We start from the raw sequence: 21,730 nt of genomic DNA, 5'->3' as shown, positions 1-21,730 counted from the left end.
TTCATGAAAATATTAATGAATTTTGAAAGCCCCGAGAGCCAGGTAGTTTCTTGGATCGGACGATTTATGCAGCCATGTGCCCCATCAGAGACCCGGCTTCTCGGGTTCATACTATTCATACCTTTATAATTTATAAAAATATTCTAATATTAAAGTATATTATAAATCAACATATATAACTTAAACAAAAAATAATCATAATAAATAAATCTGGGATGAGTAAAAAATTCAAATGTTTTTGGTTTGATGTATTAATTATTTAGCTTCATCCTTAATTTAAGTGAAGATGAAAGTACAATTTTGAAGTATATATACTTGTCAAATGTAATTTTATAATCATAAGTTGATGATTAATTATAGGGGTGGGCGGGTCCCAATACCGACCCAAATCGCATGAAATCAAAACCAAAACTGATTGATTCTAATTCTGATTCCTAAATACCTAGAACCAAAATCAAGGGGAAATTCAAACAGACCAAAACCCCTTGCACACCCTGTATGAGCCAGTTTCAGGTAGGAATCAGAACCCTAAACCCCGAGTACCCGCAGATTCCGATTCTATCGTAATTTCTTGTACACACCTAATTATTTAGGTTTATTTCTTGAAAAAAGAAGTATAAATATTTTTTTTTCCTTATTATTATTTGTTATAGCCCCACCTAATTTCAGTATAAAAGTCATCTTCAGGTAAGGACTCTTTAACAAACAAGTTGGGCTAACAAACCACAGTGAAATAATCCTACAAAAAGTGAGCTCCAAAGACCTTCTGTACTCATTTACGCTTATATTTAATGACAACGTTCCAAGTTGGTAAGCGGTTAATTAAAGTATAATATGTTTAATGATAATGTAAAGGGCCTTTTGGGCAGTTAAGCTATGGTAAGGGTCCAAAAAATGAAGTGAATTTACCATCAAGCCATAAGATTACAACAAAATTACATCTGAAATAATCTAGCGATGATTTCATAATATTCTACAATCAAACAAATTTCAATTATTGATTGAAACCCTATAAAGAATAAAAATCCTTATTAAAAATAGATAGTTGAGAAATGATGCCCGGTTGAGGCAAGAATGGAGAGGCACTCGAGAGGAATGCTTTTACCACTTCCTATATACATGAACAAATCTATGATCTACTTTCACTTTTTCATTGTAGACAGTCAATGGGACTAAACATGTTTATCCTGGCATCGGCTTGTTCTCCAAAAATGATCGGAAAATAATAAAAGCCTGTCGAGGACGATGGAGGGGAACCTCATGTCCTGCGCCTTTCACTGTTACAAGTGTCAGCCCTTTGTATACTTGGCTCCATCCGCCAACCTAAATTACAGAAGAGAAACAGAGTGAGATGAGTGTATTCATGGAGTGATCTACAAAAAGATTAACAGAAATAACAATCACTGCATTTCATGATAGAAAACAAATAGAAACTGTCATGTTTTAAGAGTTATAACGATAAAAATGTTGAACATTTTCTGCTGTTTTTTGTTAGCACAACATGAAGAATAAAGCTGCTATTACTATTGGAGATGATTATTTCAGTATAGTTCCGAGGCTGTTAACGTGAAAATCAAAACATTGTATTGTGCTAACAAAGAGAAAAGGTGAAATAATTGGAAAAAGCAATAGAGTAGACACACGTGTACAACAAACATAAAAATAATTCATAATGTCCCCTTGATCTCAATTATATAGGAAAGATTTTCTATGAAACTTACCTTTCCATTGTCATACCACGGGTACCAGTTGATTAAAGTTGGTAGCCTTAGGGCATCAATGGAGTATCGAGTGGCTGTCACAGGAACAACTGCATCGGTATCGCCACTGGAACAAATATTCAATAAGATCCATATCAGAGTGAAACACAAAACCAAGTCAAAGATGGCCAAGTCAGGGAGGGGTAAAAATTTTCAAATGTGAAATATATTTACGGCATTTTGAAATTTGAACAGGGTTTCCTTAATTAACAGCACGCTCCGAAAACTCACATCACGGCAGGATAAATTTAGTGATTGTACCACCATATATCAATTTTGAAAGCAAAAATGCAAAAAACAGAAAACACATAAAAGGAGCAAAAAACATAAAAAGTCCTTAGAATGTTTAGTCACAAGCAACAAAATCTTTAACATGTTAATTATGCACAGAAAATATTGCTACCTATCCCACCAAAAATACCAAGAAAGCTTCACGCTTGCTGACTGCTAAAATAACTGAACCAAATTCACTATTAACTGAACAAATTTCCCCAACTATAAGGAAAACTAAAGTTCGATGGTAACAAACAGAAGATGGGGTAAATTACCTGTATACCCATATTTTGATACCAGCAGCAATGAGTTCTTTATATATGGGAAGCATAGAGAGTGGAGAATCAGCCCAGTAGTTTCCTACAATATCACTGAAAGAAATTTTTTCAACTAAGCTGTTAAAAGACATGTTAGACATAATTTCAAAAGTCTTAACCTATAAAGATACCTGCATGTTCTCCATGGATAAGAAATTCGAGTTACATTTGCATGCATTGCCTTCTGAACTTCAGGGAGATTAAAATAGAGTTGAGAATATCTCTCAGTGCAGGGATCATAAGCTCTGGACATCCATGGCTGCGTTTGAGAGTAACAGAGTGAACTTGAGAATACAGACCCATTGAACATATTTTAAAGGAGAAGATCAAACAAAAACATGTTCAAACCCAAAGAAGACTTCATATTGACAAATTAAAACATAATCAATAAGCAATTATAATCCACCTGTTCCAGTGGTGACAACATTCAACTTGAGAAATTCATGTAATATTCAATATAGCAGTTATCCAGCAAATTCACAATTAGTTGGAACTGTTACATTGTCTGCACCTGCTGTTGCAAGTTTATCCATACTTTAGTTGACATGATAGAAATATATTTAATTAAATAAATAAAAAAAAAACTTGCAACAACAGGTGCAGACAATGTAAAAACCAAAAACAAATTTGAGTGGGAAACAAGTCATGAAAGTTAGAAGTGCACGTTTTTCTTAAGAAATTATATCAGGAAATTTAACAGTGTTGAAACAGAAGTTATGTATAGGGATTAGGTACAAAAAGTTATTGAAGTCTCCAGAAATTTCTAAGGAAAGCTAATAAATCAAGCAGCCGCAACTTTTCCAACCACCACAACTCAAAATATGTGGTTAAAATAATTTACCCTTGACTAGTCACCCTTACAAGATCTCCATGCCCATAAATATGTGGACACCTTCGCCTCTCTTTTTCTTTTTCTTTTATTGAGTACACAAACATTAACAGCAGAAAACATGGTGTGCATCAGTTGATGATACAGTCCTACAAAAACTTTTGCCATGCCACAATCATGCCAAGGGAAGAAAGGTGACCAAGGAATGAAAGCTAACAATTACAGGGTTAGGTGATAGAAGTAGACCACACTGACGCTTCTAAGTTTCCAACATTATTGAGCAAAGAATACAACTTGGGATTGGGGGCCCTTTACAGCTTTAAGCTAAATATTCAACAACCACCTCCAAGTACCCCAGTGACCCATATTTATTGCCAAGGCCCACCCATGAAACCAGACAGTGTATCTTCTCACTTGGGTAAGCTTTTTTCTCTCTTGTTTTTTTTTTTACATTGAAACAAATTCCATATTATATCTAGCTAGTGCGTCTAGGTCGTGTACCCTACTTTACATGCAATCAAATCAAATCCTAAATCTCTCAGTAAGTCTAACGAATTATAACTTATGTATCTTTTACTCTTAACATTTCTATTTCATCAGGGAGATGATCATCCAACTTGTAAGCAAGCTATCATCAGAACTCTTGCTACTAGCATATTAAACATCATGAAACAAATTCTCCTAGGATAAGGAAAGAGTGATGGGAAACAGAAAGACTGTCATGCTGTTCATTTGACACTTCAGAGTTATACAAAACCGCATAATTATGCTGATAGTAATAGGACAAAATGATGAGAGCTTACATAGTGACCCCTTAAGCCGTGCCTTAGTGAGCCAGTGTTATTGCAAGGCTGCGTGAAAATGCTATAAGGATCAATGTTTCCCTGCTCCCTCTCTGCATCTTTCAAGGCCTTAATGCACTCCATGGATGGATGCTCAGAGGACCCAGACTCACAAGCAGCTCTTAGGCTCCGATAGGTGGAATCAGATATCAGACCATGAGTCCACCAGTACTCGAAAGTGCCAACATAATCATGGTAATCATCAGTAACGGCATTTCCAACCTAATAGAAAACAAAGAGAATTACTCATTTGATGATGATTAACTGCCATCAAGCATCACAAATAAAAGCAGATTGTTCTAGATTTACATAAATAAGAATTTTATGTTCATACTATAAATCCTTTAAAATTAATTTCTGGGTTGGCAATTCCCTTGTTCTTTTGGTAAACAATTTGAGACAACTGAGGCACATAATGACCTGAAAAAAAAAAATTAAAAGCTTCTTCATCCATTACTACATCATTCATGTAAAACATATACATATATATATTATGAAAACAGAATATTTCAAGTTCAGACCTGCATAACTTTCCCCAGCAATGTAGAAATCTCTGTGCTTGTACTGTGGGAACCGTTCAAACCAATTAACAAGAAAGGCATATGCATCTTCAGCTACAAGTTTACAACAACCAGATCCCAAAAGCATCTAAAGATGTCAAAATCAATTAATTCTAAACTAAAACCACAAATTTCATAATAAAAACACACTGTCAATAGAACTATAACCACATCACCTACGAATTACCTGTTCTCTGATCACCAGCAGTGTACAAATCTGAACTAGTATTTGTATACGAAAAACCAACACCAGCTGGAGATTCAAGGAACAGCAAGTTTGCCACTGCTCAAAAATTTTAACAGAATCAGACTGGCATACAAAAACAATAATTTGCAACCAAGAAAAGAATGCGCCTCATTTATATTCAGAAACACACTACAATAATAAACAACAACGATGTCTATGCAACTAAATCAAGACAATGTGCTAGGTAGACATTCACATACACTTGTTCCAAGCATAACGATTCAAGTAAAGCGTCTTCCCATCTGGCCTAATGTGAAAAGGTCCAATCTCTTCGGATGCTCCGTACGCAACAGAGGAGCAACCGGGACCTCCATTGAGCCACAAAACAAGTGGTCTTGACTGAGCTCCACGACTAGCCGGTGACTCTATCAACCAATAAAACAAAGCCCTCCCAGCTTGTTGGTTTACAGTTATATAACCTGAGTACTGATTAAAATCAACATTTCCTGGTTGACGAGGTAACCCATTGATTTTGTCTTTCTTTTGATCACCCAAATAAGAACATAGACAAGGACTAAATAAAAGAGACGAAAAGCAAATAGCAAAGACTAGTGAATGCCCCATTAAGTTAAAAAAGAGCAAAACCCAGAAACACAAATCTTAAACTGTTTCCAGATTCCAAAGACTAATATTATCTACAAAATCCTTAAAAACATGAATGTTGAAAAGACAAACACAAACTAAACAGAACCCGATACAGTTTCAGGGATTACAAGGAATTTATACACAGTTCTGAGACCAGAAACTGAAACCAACTGATACCAAAATAAAAAAGAGAGAGAGAGAGAAAACAACAAAGCCCCAGAACTCCAGATCCCAAAAAGTATCAGGATATTGAAAGAATTGAACCAAACAGATCTTCAACGGCAAGAAAATATCTGAATATATAATGTAGCATTCATAGTGTAGAAAGAATCGAGTTGACATTCAAGTCACAATCCCAATGATAGTGATTAGTTGTCATGAGTTGTGAAACGCTTGAATCCATTGGAGGAATTCAAATCGTTTCTGTGTTCCTTGTGAATTATTAATTTTATAAAATTCCTTTGAATCTAATTTATATTCTGTTCAGGCATTTGACCGAGCAGGTACCTGACGCACATGGGAGTTTCAAGCTTTTCAGCGGCCGAACGACTTACGCAGTTACGCATACCCAAGGTTTGTCAAAACAACAAGTTGATACCTAAAAGGTTTTGAAACGACAAAGAGGTACTTTCCATCATGTACTGTTAGTAATTTTTATTTGTTCATAGTAAAAAAACTAAAATACCCTTAAAAGTTTGATAGTTTAGTTTTTTATAAATTTAAAAATTTTTAAAAAACCTCCTAAGTTTGCTAATTTAACTAACACCCCATACATAAAAAGTTTGTTAAATAACAAAAATACCCCTACACCCGCAATGCCAAATTCCGATCACCACCGCCTGAATCTGGCAAAAAAATTGCGTTACGTAACGTGTCGATCTGGCCTTTTCCGGCCAGATCCGCCACTGATCTGGCCGTCGAGGTAGCAGATGGAGTTTTGCGGCCTCGACGGCCAGATCTGGTCTAAAAAGGCTAGATCGACGTGTTACGACACAGATCCGACAAGGTCTGTGTCGTAACGCAATTTTCGGCCAGATTCCGTCAGTGGTGGCCGGAATCTGGCACTGCAGGTGTGGAGGTATTTTTGTTATTTAACAAACTTTTTATATATGGGGTGTTTAGTTAAATTAGCAAACTTATGGGGTTTTTTAAAAATTTATAAAAAACTAAAATATCAAACTTTTAAGGGCATTTTAGTCTTTTCACTATGAACAAACAAAAATTACTAACAATACATGACGGAAGGTATCTGTTTGTCATTTCAAAATCTTTTGGGTACCTTTTGGTAAACTTTCGTATGCGCAAGTCGTTTGGCCGCTTTCAACTGTGAAGAATGAGTAAAAAGCACAAAACGGAACCTAGATTAAAAATTATGATGAACCCAATCAGGCAAAGAGATGAGATTTTTAAAATAATTTATTTATGTATTAGTTTAACATGTGAATATAAAAAAATTAAAAATGATCAAATTCTCAAACTGAGTTTATAAAGTGAAACTACCTATAATTTAGTTGTTATGACTTATGAGCACTGTACTGGAGTGTCTTAGCTGTACACTAAATGTTTATTTAAATTAAATATATATTATTATTATTATTATTATTGATATTTTCCCAATAATATTCATTCATTAATATTATGGTATTAATTAATAATTTATTAATTAGCATGTACTACTAATTAAGAAATTTGAATATGGTAAATACCAAACCTCACCTTTTTGGCTTAAAAGAGATAGTATTTTTTTACTTTTGAAAAGTTAGTTATTATTTTATATTTTAATTTCTTGATGATAAGATATGCCAATAGATAAGATAAGAGTTGGTACAATTAAGAACTTTTAGGTAAATATGGAAAGGAATAATATTATTAAAACTAGAAAAATGGGAATGGATAAGATCTTAGAAATAAAGAAAAATAATTAAAGTCAAATAATTCGATAAAAACTCTTAAATGTATTATTAAAGAGGTCATGAATTTGAGTCTTATCTTATATGCTAATAAGGGTACTATTACAATTTTTACTGAATTGATAGTTTTAGAATCTCAAAGAATGATTAGTTGAAGAGGGTATAAACGGGTTTAAACACTCCTAATCATTAAAAAAAATTAAATAATAATACATATAAAATAATTATTAATATTAGTAATTGCTTGAGAAGGATTAATAACATTATATTTTTTATTTAAAATAATTTAGTAAATATTACCATTTAAAACGATTCAACGACTTCATATAAAAGTGGGATTAATAACATATAAATATTAATAAGTTATGTTAAAGCGGATCACGTGAAACTCAGTAGCAGATTTGATATCTTAAAGACGTACAGTACCAACCATACTTATTTTGGGAAATGTTTAAATATTTCAAATATCACCATTGTTGTTCCCTTTTTGTCTTCATCAGAGCTGTTTCACTATTTTGACGGTGATTAAACAATACTTAGCCAGACTGGTCCACATTAATAGTTGAGTCCAGTTCACATTTCACAAATGACTCTCTATTTCTTTAGAGTGACATGCTGGCCCATCAACAAGGCCCACATTAAAGTAAGATAAAGAGTCATGATTTTTTAACCTCACTTTTTTTTTCTTTCAAAATAAAGGTTTAACGGTAACGAAGAAAATATTATTAATAATATTTTTATGAGTAATATTACACTGATTGAACTAATCTCATAAATTTTATCTCATAAACCCAACGTGACAGTTGATAATTGGTTTTAGATAATCGATTCAGACAAAAAAATTTATCAGAAACTAATTATTAACTGTCATATTGAATTTGTGAGAGAAAGTTTATAAAATTCATCAATTCTATATTTATTATATTTTTATTCAAGCATAGCTTTATAAATTAATCTTCTATTTAATAATATATAGTGTCCATTACTATTCTTCTCTTGACTATAATGAATTTACAAATTTTCTCCTCAAGTATTTGAAATAACAATTTTTCGTTTATAATTATTGTTTCCATTAATGTTTCCATCATCTAACAAGTACAAAGGAAACGAAGGTTCAATGCAGAGGCTGGGGGCCTTGAGAAGTGGCACAAATTGAGGGTTACCCTCAGCAACTAGCATGCAAAAATACAACCATAACTAAGGCCCTACCATGTTGTGATTTCAGAAAGTTAAAGCATGAAAATGATAGCTTTTGTCCATCTATTCCATCACCATCATTCTTGCCAGATTTTTTTTATATTATGCATATTAAACGTTCTTATAAACCATATTTTCACAGAAAAGCATAAATTAAATGATCCTAAATATATATGTATGTATAATAATTCGCTTTGTATTATATTATGCATTTTAAATTAATCCATAATATATATACATACATATATATTTAGGATCATTTAATTTATGCTTTTCTGTGAAAATAGTGGTTTATAAGAACGTTTAATATGAAAATATTCATTGTTATTGAAAAGAATTATAAACCCTTATCAGGATGTATTTGATAGTTTCATAAGAAGAATTTTTAATATTTTTTAAGAGAGTTTTTGATTAATTTAAAAAATATATATAACATTTTTCAATAATAGCATATACGATTTCATAATAAACTATCTCACAAATGATAAATAAAATAAGGATAAAGATTGACTCACAACTAAATTTTATAAATTTTCTTTCATAATCCGACATAGTAACTCGTTGGTCAATTCACAAACAAGCATAAGAGACCCATGACGAGTATATGGGACACATTTGTAAGTTAACCAATTACGAGTTATCACGTCAGAATTGTGAGATGGAGTTGTAAACGTAGTATAAAATAATACTAAAAGAAAAATAATATAACCACCGACGGTAGTGCATCGAATTTATGCACCGAATGACTTGACAAAATCCTGATCGTTAATTAATTTTAACTTAATATTAATCAACGATCAGGATTTTACTATGTTATTCGGTGCATAAATTCGATGCAGTATCATCTGATAGTATTTATCATACTGAAAAGAGTGATTTAAAAGAAATAATAACTGTACATCTCCGGAATTCTTTAACCGAACCATTCAAGACGTTTGACTTAAAAGAACTGCAGAAATTCTAGATACTGGTGGTTGGATTGTGACGCCAAGATCCAATAAATAATGCTGAGAAAAAAGTATAGTTGACTCAGTATCACAATCACAGATGGAAAATAGCCTACCATTTATGCCACTTTGGGCTGCAATGATTCGACTACTGGGCTTGTTTAATGTATTGGGCTTCACACGTGCAATTAAATTCACCCAGCCCATATTATCGTTGAAAGTTTGTTGAGACTGTCTGAAAGAGAGGGAGAGAAAACTAATTATTAATATATAGTTTTTAATTTATTATAAAATGGCTCATTTGCCGTTAGGGTTCCAGCCAAATGCTGATATGACACGAAAAAGTGATTTCAAGGATTTGATTTATTTATTTTTAACATTTTTTATTTTTATTTTTTTTGTGTATTAATGCTGGATGGATCATCTTTTCCAACGGTCAAGCATAATAAATACGTGTTTATATATATGTTTTTTTTTTTTTTATATAAATATTTTTAGTTGGTATTCCTACCATGATCATAATTATAAGCTACAAAACAATCATGCATTAAGAGAAATAAACAATGCAAAAGCTTGAAGTAAAAAATTAAAGTCATATAATACAACCAAAAATTAATTACTTTTGAATAATCGAGTGGTTTGATAGGATGTACTATTCAAAAGGTTCTGAGTTGGAGTCCCTCCTCGGCTGCTAATAGGAGTAGTCTAGCCACTGAACCTCTTACCCAATCGATCAGGGGCGGATCCAGTCTCTTTTTGGCTCACCCTCAAGTTTTCTTTTTTAAATATTAATATGTATAATTTAGTCCACCCTAACAAAAATATTAATAGACAAAAATATTAATCTATAATTAATTTTTATTTTGGCCCACCCTAACAAAAATTTTTGGATCTACTATTGCAACCAATGGTACAATTTTTATTTGTTTAATGAAACCATGATAAGAATTTTGTAGACATAGAAAATGTGGTTGAAATTGACTATTTTGTTAATAGAAGAATTTAGGTGAACGGGCATGATCACGCACTCGAATCAATTGAATACCAACCCACCAACGAGACAAATTACATGATGGTGAAGTAAGTCATAAGTTCCAACACTATATCATTTTGCAAGTCCTTTATACTAAAATTCTTTCACATTTGACATCTGTTTCTTTCATCATATTTCATGTCCATACCCTAAAAAACCCTAAAACTTACGTTAAATACGGTTTATTTCATTTATCTTTTATGAGATCGTTTAATTTGAAATGTATGATTATTATGAAAAATATAGGCTGCGTTTGTTTCACAGTTGGGAATACTATTTTTAGTATTCCCAAAAAAGTTAAACAGTAAAATACCCACCGTGGATCTGGCCGGAAAAGGCCATAGCGACGCATGACCGGCAAGATCCAACCGGTCATGCGCCCATACGGCGACTCCGGCCACCTCCGGTGGTGGTCACCGGCTGGGGGTGTTTTAGGGTGGGTTAGGGGTATTTTTGTTAACTTTTAATGTTTTATTATAGGGGGTATTTTGTAAAAAAACAAACATAAAGGAGATTTTATTAATTTATAAATTTTACCTCGTAATACCCGCCCAATTCAATTTTTTTTTAACTTTTTTCAAAAAACTTTTCCCAAAATCCCCAAATTTTGAACCAAACGCAGCCATAAATACTCTCAACGGCTATAAAAAAACCCTACAAAAAATAAAAATAAAAACTCTTATTAAATCCTTTTTAAAGCGAGGTGACACAAATTTCAAGGACAAATATTATAAAGGAGATTTGGTGAAATGGGTTTGAATAGATTCAATTTGTATTGAAATTAATATTATAAAAATTATAAATTAATTTGTATTTTCAATCAAACAAACTAATAATTTAGTGACCCTATCAAATCATCATGGCTAAATTGGATTTAAAAATACGTAGTTGACTATAGGTAGTAGTTATCGATCGACGGCTGAAAGCATGGAACCATATATATTATAATGGTGTGCCGCTTCATTAAGCAACAAATCAATTCACATATGTAATAATAATAATAATATATTATCTTATTATCGAACTTCTCTTTATATAAAGTTAAAGTAATTAACTTTGATTTCTTCATCATCGATAGCAGAGAAAACCACAATTGTGTTATTTTTACTTTTTACGTTTTCATTCATAAAAAAATCAAATAACCCTCTTATTTTGTCAAAAATTAAGGAAATTATAAAAGATAACAAAGTAGTTGTAGTAAACCATCACTAAATGACATGATGGTAAAAGAGTAAAAAAGAATCTCGAATTTTCTCGAGGGTAAAAGAGTAAGAGGAGGATTTGACATAATCTCCCGAGTTCGAGTCCACGGTTACTAATAAGGGTTGCCACCAGAGTTATTATCTGATTGATAATTTCAGGGTCTCGAAGGATTAGTTGAGGTGCATGTAAGGTTAGCCTAAACACTCTTGATCATAAAAAAAAAAAAAAAAAAAATTACAGTAAAACCTCTCTATAGTCATAATAGTGGGACTAACTAATTTTATTACTATGAGGGGGTTATGATTTAATTGAGATGTAGTTAAAAAAAAAATTATTTCATAATTCATGTTTTAGTAGTACAATATTCAGATTTCAATTCATATTTTAATAATATTAGGGTTTCAATTCAGCGCTTCAATTGCCTACTTTTGAAACGAATAGAATATCGTGTTTTAAAACCAACAAAGATAACTGTCCTTGATGGAATTGTAAATGCAATTGTTGCATGACAATTGATGTAAAGCCACAAACAATTGTCAATTGTTTAAAACATTACAAAACTAGGGTCCTTGATGTCGATGAATTACAAGTTACAAATGAAGTAGATGAAGAGAATCAAAGAGTCATTGTAGAATTAAGTAATCAAATTCGACAACTTCATTACACTAATCGAATGAATATTAATATTTTCCTTAATTATCCAGATGAGTAACAAGTCATGTATACTTTAACAAAAGAAAAAATCATTTCTACAATTAAACAATAAGAAAAATGAAATAATTACGAGAATGTTAGTACGGAAATATAGAAAGTTTCATGTTAAGAAGCTCTAAACATACTTAAAAAGTTAGAAATGTTTTGGCTTTAACAAGAAAATATTCATGCTAGTGATTAATATATCCGCAAGTTAAAACATGTGATAACAACTCTAAAGTATAAATTATTGTCTCAAAAAACTTCAGATAAATATTTTATTTCATCTTAAATTTTTAATGTAACATACCCTTTTTTTTTTTTTTTTTTTTTTAATATATAGATAATTATTACTATATGGAAGTAACTTTCCTTGAGATGAGAATTAAAAAAATTATAACTTATTACAATGTAGAGTTTATTCTTATTTATAATTATCTCAAATTAAAAATATAATTTTTTATGTCTATGTTGAGTTTATTCTTATATAGAGTATCACCATAAAAATGTTTTACTGTAGATGTGGTTTTATTCAATTTGGAAGCTTTATTTTTTGCCAAATTTATAGGAGGCTTGAGCAGCTTTAAAAGGGGATTCACCAATACTTTTTTTTTTTTTTTCCCCATCGAATTATGAGTGTTTTAACAGATTTAGAAGGAGATCAATTAATAATCTAAACCTCTCTAATAAATTTTAAAATACACCCAAATACAAAGTATTTTTCATATAAAAAACTTTAAAATTTGCTTTTACATAATAAATTTTTGAAAGAATTTTTTGGAAATTTGTTTCTACCATTGGGAATATTTTCATAAATTTTTTTTTTCCCTTACTTAACACGGTTCTTCTGGGTTTCCATAAGGAATCATTTAATTGTCATGATTATCATCTTTAATCATTCCCAAGAATGTTAATTTCAAATCAATTACTCTAATTCCAAAATAATTATCTCCACGTTAACGGATTAACCAAATATTTAATGCTTTCACTATTGCTGATATTATTTATCATAGCATCTCCAAATTACTTTTTATATGATCTAAAGAGTTTATCCATAAAAATAAAAGTCCAACAAACTCTTTATGTTTAAAATATAAATTAAAGAATGAGTTTGACTCTCCACATCTAGAGAGTCAAATTTCACTCTCTATCCTAATTTTAATTAATAAACTATAACTTTCTATGTATTTTATTTATTAGTTCTCTCTCCCCTTAAGTTTATTTTTTGAAAATAAAAAGCATATTCATTAAATTTAAAGAGTTTATTGGATTTGAATAAAAATCGTGTTTTTTATATTTAAAAATTAATGAAGATGCTCTTTATTTATAAGAAAGACATTTTTCAAAATAAAGAGCACCATTGAAGATGTTCTAACGGTGTTTCTTTATTAATTTTTAAATATAAAGAACAAATTTTTTATTAAAATCCGATGCATTATTTGAATTTAATGAAAATACTCTTTATTTTCAAGAAAGATGAATAAAATGCATATAAACTTGTAATTTATTAATTAAAATTAGAATAGAGAGTGGAATTTGACTCTCTGATCTCTAGATGTGGAGAGTCAAACTCTTTAATTTATATTTAAAAGATAAAGAGTCTTGTTTTTATGGATTAACTCTTTATAATAAATAATTTGAATCATATAAAGAATCATTTAGAGATACTATTACTACTTATAACTTGTTTTATGTTCCATTAAATAAAAAAGAGTAAACCACTTTTTCCCACCAAAATAATGGCTTAATAAACTTTCTCACGCTCACAAACTTTTAAAATAGGACTTTATTACCTAAATTTATATTCCATTTCTGATTTTAGCATGGTTGCGACCCTTTACCATCATCATTCTCTTCCCCCATCATCACTCACCAAAACCTATCAAACCTTACTCCCGTCGACTTTGTTAATTGCCAACAATCGAACGATTAGAGTTTATATAACTACTTCTCTTAAGTCAAATTTTGATTAATCCCAATCATTAAAATTTAACCTTCTATCATCTAAAGGCTCAGCAGTCTTCTCTTGGGTGGAAAAGTTTCATTAAACCATTATTTAGGTGGGAAAAAATCATAATTGTCTTTGGGCCAACATCACAAATATAGAAAAAACTATGGCCCAAAACAGGAATATTGAAATAATTAGGAGGATAAGGTTAAAATAAGAATAAAAAATAAATAAAATCGGAATGGAAAGGAAACTCCTAGAAGGAATCGCTGCTGCCGACGGATAGAGAAGATGCCGCGATAGATTCGCCACGTAAGCCCTAAATTGTATTTCACGCGTTGGTTGATGCGTGACCTGAGCTATTGCCAAATTAAGTGACTGAACTAAAGTAAGTGTTTTGGCACGTGTGATTACGGTTACGCCTCAAACCAACAAGTACGCCAAGGCCCAAGCGAGAGATTGTTCATGTGCGCGGCAGGTGCCGTAGCTTACGTGGACCACCTTGTCGTTTTCTGGTTTGACTCCATCTCGGAGCGGGCTGAACTGAACAAAAAAATATCGAAAGGCGGGCAAATATTTTCCCCTAAAAACCATCATTATTTCTCCAATTTACAAACAAGTCCTTCGTATTAATTTAAAAAATAATATTTTTATTTTTCAATTTTCTCTATTCTTAAGCCTAAGTATCTTATTCTTTACTTGTGACAAAAATCTCTCTTCATATATTTGAAAAGTTTGATTCCATTTTTTTTTTTTTGTAAAAGAAATATGAAGTTAACCTAAGTTTTGGATTCCTTTATGTCTTTTTAGTGCTTGATTTACTTCTAATTAATTTTTACTAAAATTGTTAAAATTATAAATTCCAAGAAATTGCCTACTTTAGTTTTATTTATAAATAGGAAATTTTTGTAAGATCCTTTATTTTATTATTCCTACCTACTTTAAACCTTTTAATTACTATATTTAGATCTGTTGAGATTTTGCTTGCCTCACATGAATCAATTTTAAGTAAAAGTGTAATTGTGGTCCTTGGTCCTTTTCTCCTTTTTTTTTTTAATAATCGGGGGTTTTCGAGTCAATTTACGCATACCTTAATTAATCCTTAGACTCTTAAGCTAGTGGTAGGATAAAAGCCCTATTGATTACCCTTATTAGCAACTGAAGAGAGACTCGAACTTAAGACCTCCTAAGTAATACACCAAAGAGTCTATTATTAAATCACTCAACTATTCATAGATAATTATTTTTAGTCCTCGCAATTGCTTATGGTAATTATTATAAATAAAATATAGTTAATTTTTAAGAATTTTGATATTAGAAAATGTGCTTATAAAATTGAATTTGCAATTTGTTAATTCAAATGGCATGATGTATAAAATAGGTTTTCTAAATGTCAGAATTCAATAATAGGGAAACTGGGCAACCGGGCATTAAAAAAATGTGCATAAGCATGATATGGAAAATGTCATTGGTGGATAAACTACAAAAGATACACTCACTTAGAAAAAACAGTGAAGTTGGTATGCAATCTTCTATTATTAATATATGCAAAGTTGCGTTTTAATCAGATTAATTCCATTGACCATATTCTTTATAATAATGTTTCATATATTTAACTACTCCTGAATGATCGAGCGATTAGAATAAAAACTTTCGATGTATTATTTAAGAAGTTTAGAATTTGAGTCATCTTAATTGCTAATAAGTATGATCATTGGAGGGTTTACCCAACCCTTAATTTTAAGACCCATCTCGATTGCTAATAAGGATAACCACTGGAAAATTTATCCAACCGTTAACTTTAGTTACAATGTCATAGTGTTTATTTTATAAGATTTAAATAAATTATCAAGATCTTGTAATAACCTCTTTTTTATAAACACTTCTGAAATTTAAGTTTATTGGGTTTATAGCGTTGAAATTTTAGAATATTCGAATATTGTTTTTATAAATTTTATTTTATTTTTTTTATAGTGTCTTAATTTATCTTTTTACTATATATATATATATATTTTTTTTAAATTTATTAGTGACTAAACAACTAACAAGATTTTCGTAAAACCTTCACTTCCATAATTTTTACATGTATCTTTATAATTTCTCAAAACGTTTATAAATACGGTTTATTAGTCTTTTTTTCTTTTTCTAAAAATTCATATTATATGTATAATAAAATAAACTCATTGTTATGACATTTAAATTCCAAGCTTGTTATTTAAAAGCATGTAGTTTTATAAAGACTAGACCTAGTAATAAATGGTCTATGTTGATGCAAGGTGTTATACCTGAAAAATCAGGGCTGACGTGGACTCTCGTCAGCGAGAGTCAATCAGGATTCATGAAAATTTTGTGTCATCCAGATGTTGCCACGTCACGTAGTGACGGAAGGGGTATGGTTCTTGTGAGTGCAGCAGGTGAATGCTAGGCTTGCGAATGACTATGGATCGCCCACCTGCTCCAGCCCTACGCAATTTGAGGATATTTCTCATACAGATAACCCATGGGATGCAAGGAATGACTTGCACGACACCTACCAACTTACAGACTTGTAATTATTACCTTGAATTCTCCCACTATAAATAGATGACTCCTCTATCATTTACGAGATTGACTTATCTTAGTCTAAAAAAAGCATATGCACTATTTCTCTGTATTCTCTCTAGATTGTAACTTAGCTCATCACACGCGACCTGACTGTATCCATCTATTAATGCAACTACAGTGGAACCACACTCACCAACAAACTTTTAAAATACCATTTTATTACCCAAATAATGGCAAAACCACGCTCATTGACTGATTCTGGCAGCATTGCTGTCTCATACCACCACCATTATCTTCCTTGATTATTATTTACCAAAACTCCTCAAACATTGCTCCCATTGACCCCATCAATTGTCGAAAATCGAGTGATTAGAGTTTGTGTAGCCGTCTCTCTCAAGTCAAATTCTGATCAATCATGACTACCAAAATCCAATTTGCCACCACCAAAAACTCACTGACCTCCTCTCTTTAAAAGCCCCAACAGCTTGGATTGAGCTTGCTCTCCTTTCGCCGTTGAATATTTTGATTAGTAAACAGAATATAAATTTGTATAGTAAGACGACGTTTTAAAATTTGAGGGTAAAAAAATGTTATTAAACCATTATTTGGGTGGGAAAAAAAAGTTAGCCAACTCTATTTTTTACCCTAAATACATATTGTAGATCAGTTACTTGCCCACAAAGAAAAAAAAATATTTAAAGTTTGAATTTAAATGGTTGATTGCCATTTGCATTAACTGTAATTTTAAAAATTAAATTAAAATATTTAACTACTGTCAATTTTAATTTAACATCTCTTAATTCAATTCTGAGATTGCGGCTTTGAAACCATTTTTATCGTTATCAATTTCTTGTTACAAAATCTCATTAATTATTTGGTAATAATTAATAAAATTTTAAAATTCATATTCAAAACAGGCAGTGCCATCTCGGACTGACACGTAATAAGGATCATTCTATAATTTTAAGGGTAAATCCGGCTTTCAGCGGCCGAACGACTACGCAGTTACGCATACCCAAGGTTTGTCAAAACAACAAGTTGATACCTAAAAGGTTTTGAAACGACAAAGAGGTACTTTCCATCATGTACTGTTAGTAATTTTTATTGTTCATAGTAAAAAAAATAAATACCCTTAAAAGTTTGATAGTTTAGTTTTTTATAAATTTAAAATTTTAAAAAACCTCTAAGTTTGCTAATTTAACTAACCCCCATACATAAAAAGTTGTTAAATAAAAAAAATACCCCTACACCGCAATGCCAAATTCCGATCACACACCGCTGAATTGGCAAAAAAATTGCGTTACGTAACGTGTCGATCTGGCCTTTTCCGGCCAGATCCGCCACTGATCTGGCCGCGGAGGTAGCAGATGGAGTTTTGCGGCCTCGACGGCCAGATCTGGTCTAAAAAGGCTAGATCGACGTGTTACGACACAGATCCGACAAGGTCTGGGTCGTAACGCAATTTTCGGCCAGATTCCGTCAGTGGTGGCCGGAATCTGGCACTGCAGGTGGGAGGTATTTTTGTTATTTAACAAACTTTTATATATGGGGTGTTTAGTTAAATTAGCAAACTTATGGGGTTTTTTTAAAAATTTATAAAAAACTAAAATATCAAACTTTTAAGGGCATTTTAGTCTTTTCACTATGAACAAACAAAAATTACTAACAATACATGACGGAAGGTATCTGTTTGTCATTTCAAAATCTTTTGGGTACCTTTTGTAAACTTTCGTATGCGCAAGTCGTTTGGCCGCTTTCAACTGTGAAGAATGAGTAAAAAGCACAAAACGGAACCTAGATTAAAAATTATGATGAACCCAATCAGGCAAAGAGATGAGATTTTTAAATAATTTATTTATGTATTAGTTTACATGGAATATAAAAAATTAAAATGATCAAATTCTCAAACTGAGTTATAAAGTGAAACTACCTATAATTTAGTTGTTATGACTTATGAGCACTGTACTGGAGTGTCTTAGCTGTAACTAAATGTTTATTTAAATTAAATATATATTATTATATTATTATTATTGATATTTTCCCAATAATATTCATTCATTATATTATGGTATTAATTAATAATTATTATTAGCATGTACTACTAATTAAGAAATTTGAATATGGTAAATACCAAACCTCACCTTTTGGCTTAAAAGGATAGTATTTTTTACTTTGAAAAGTTAGGTATTATTTTATATTTTAATTTCTTGATGATAAGATATGCCAATAGATAAGATAAGGTTGGTACAATTAGAACTTTTAGGTAAATTGGGAAGGAATAATATTATTAAAACTAGAAAAATGGGAATGGATAAGATCTTAGAAATAAAGAAAAATAATTAAGTCAAATAATCGATAAAAACTCTTAAATGTATTATTAAAGAGGTCATGAATTTGAGTCTTATCTTATATGCTAATAGGGTACTATTACAATTTTTACTGAATGATAGTTTTAGAATCTCAAAGAATGATTAGTTGAAGAGGGTATAAAGGGTTTAAACACTCCTAACATTAAAAAAAATAAATAAAATCATATAAAATAATTATTAATATAGTAATTGCTTGAGAAGGATTAATAAACATTATATTTTTATTTAAAATAATTTAGTAAATATTACCATTTAAACGATTCAACGACTTCATATAAAAGTGGGATTAATAACATATAAATATTAAAATTATGTTAAAGCGGATCACGTGAAACTCAGTAGCAGATTTGATATCTTAAAGACGTACAGTACCAACCAATATTTTGGGAATGTTTAAATATTTCAAAATCACCATTGTTGTTCCTTTTTGTCTTCATCAGAGCGTTTCCTATTTGACGGTGATTAAACAATAATTAGCCAGACTGGTCCACATTAATAGTTGAGTCCAGTTCACATTTCACAAATGACTCTCATTTCTTTAGAGTGACTGCTGGCCCATCAACAAGGCCCACATTAAAGTAAGATAAAGAGTCATGATTTTTAACCTCACTTTTTTTTTCTTCAAAATAAAGGTTAACGGTAACGAAGAAAGAAAATATTATTAATAATATTTTATGAGTAATTACACTGATTGAACTAATCTCATAAATTTATCTCATAAAACCAACGTGACAGTGATAATTGGTTTTAGATAATCGATCAGACAAAAAAATTTATCAAACTAAATTAACTGTCATATGAATTGTGAGAGAAAGTTTATAAAATTCATCATTCTATATTTTATATTTTATTCCAGCATAGCTTTATAATTAATTCTATTAATAATATATAGTGTCCATTACTATTCTTCTCTTGACTATAATGAATTTACAAATTTTCCTCAAGTATTTGAAATAACAATTTTTCGTTTATAATTATTGTTTCCTAATGTTTCCATCATTAACAAGTACAAAGGAAAGAAGGTTCAATGCAGAGCTGGGGGCCTGAGAAGTGGCACAAATGAGGTTACCCTCAGCAACTAGCATGCAAAATACAACCAAACTAAGGCCCTACATGTTGTGATTTCAGAAAGTTAAAGCATGAAAATGATAGCTTTTGTCCATCTATTCCATCACCACATTCTGCAGATTTTTTATATTATGATATAAACGTTCTATAAACCATATTTTCACAGAAAAGCATAAATTAAAGATCCTAAAATATATGTATGTATAATAATTCGCTTTGTATTATATTATGCATTTTAAATTAATCCATATATATATACATACATAATATTTAGGATCATTTAATTTATGCTTTTCTGTGAAAATAGTGGTTTATAAGAACGTTTAATATGAAAATATTCAGTTGATTGAAAAGAATTTAAACCCTTATCAGGATGTATTTGATAGTTTCATAAGAAGAATTTTTAATATTTTTAAGAGAGTTTTGATTAATTTAAAAAATATATATAACATTTTTCAATAATAGCATTACGATTTCATAATAAACTATCTCACAAATGATAAATAAAATAAGGATAAAGATTGACTCACAACTAAATTTTATAAATTTTTTTCATAATCCGACATAGTAACTCGTTGGTCAATTCACAAACAAGCATAAGAGACCCATGACGAGTATATGGACACATTTGTAAGTTAACCAATTACGAGTTATCACGTCAGAATTGTGAGATGGATGTGTAAACGTAGTATAAAATAATACTAAGAAAAATAATATACCACCGACGGTAGTGCATCGAATTATGCACACGAATGACTTGACAAAATCCTGATCGTTAATTAATTTTAACTTAATATTAATCAACGATCAGGATTTACTATGTTATTCGGTGAATAATCGATGCAGTATCATCTGATAGTATTACATACTGAAAGAGTGATTTAAAAGAAATAATAACTGTACATCCCGGAATTCTTTAACCGAACCATTCAAGACGTTTGACTTAAAAGAACTGCAGAAATTCTAGATAGGTGGTTGGATTGTGACGCCAAGATCCAATAAATAATGCTGAGAAAAAAAGTAGGGACTCAGTTTACAAATCACAGATGGAAAATAGCCTACCATTTATGCACTTTGGGCTGCAATGATTCGACTACTGGGCTGTTTAATGTATTGGCTTCACACGTGCAATTAAATTCACCCAGCCCATATTATCGTTGAAAGTTTGTTGAGACTGTCTGAAAGGAGGGAGAGAAAAACTAATTATAATATATAGTTTTTAATTTATATAAATGGCTCATTTGCCGTTAGGGTTCCAGCCAAACGTGATATGACACGAAAAAGTGATTCAAGGATTTGATTTATTTATTTTTAACATTTTTATTTTATTTTTTTTTGTGTATTAATGCTGGATGGATCATCTTTTCCAACGGTCAAGCATAATAAATAGTGTTTATATATATGT

General features: G+C 30.9%; 1 protein-coding gene across 1 annotated transcript; it reads right to left on the bottom strand.

The window, feature by feature from the left end:
• Window positions 1-895: 895 nt before the first annotated feature.
• LOC116138237 (serine carboxypeptidase-like 27) lies at window positions 896-5,660 on the bottom strand. The gene is made up of 9 exons (XM_031423956.1): window positions 5,029-5,660; window positions 4,769-4,864; window positions 4,543-4,635; window positions 4,356-4,441; window positions 3,983-4,243; window positions 2,482-2,609; window positions 2,309-2,404; window positions 1,722-1,827; window positions 896-1,323 (listed from the first exon to the last, which is right to left on the bottom strand). Exons 1-9 carry the CDS (start codon window positions 5,390-5,392, stop codon window positions 1,183-1,185), a joined length of 1,371 nt encoding a protein of 456 aa, XP_031279816.1. The 5' UTR covers window positions 5,393-5,660; the 3' UTR covers window positions 896-1,182.
• Between the last annotated feature and the right edge of the window lie 16,070 nt (window positions 5,661-21,730).

The sequence above is a fragment of the Pistacia vera genome, unplaced genomic scaffold (assembly GCF_008641045.1).
Source record: "Pistacia vera cultivar Batoury unplaced genomic scaffold, PisVer_v2 Contig34, whole genome shotgun sequence".
NCBI classification, from domain to species: Eukaryota; Viridiplantae; Streptophyta; class Magnoliopsida; order Sapindales; family Anacardiaceae; genus Pistacia; species Pistacia vera.
This window is presented reverse-complemented; position numbering and strand designations above follow the sequence as displayed.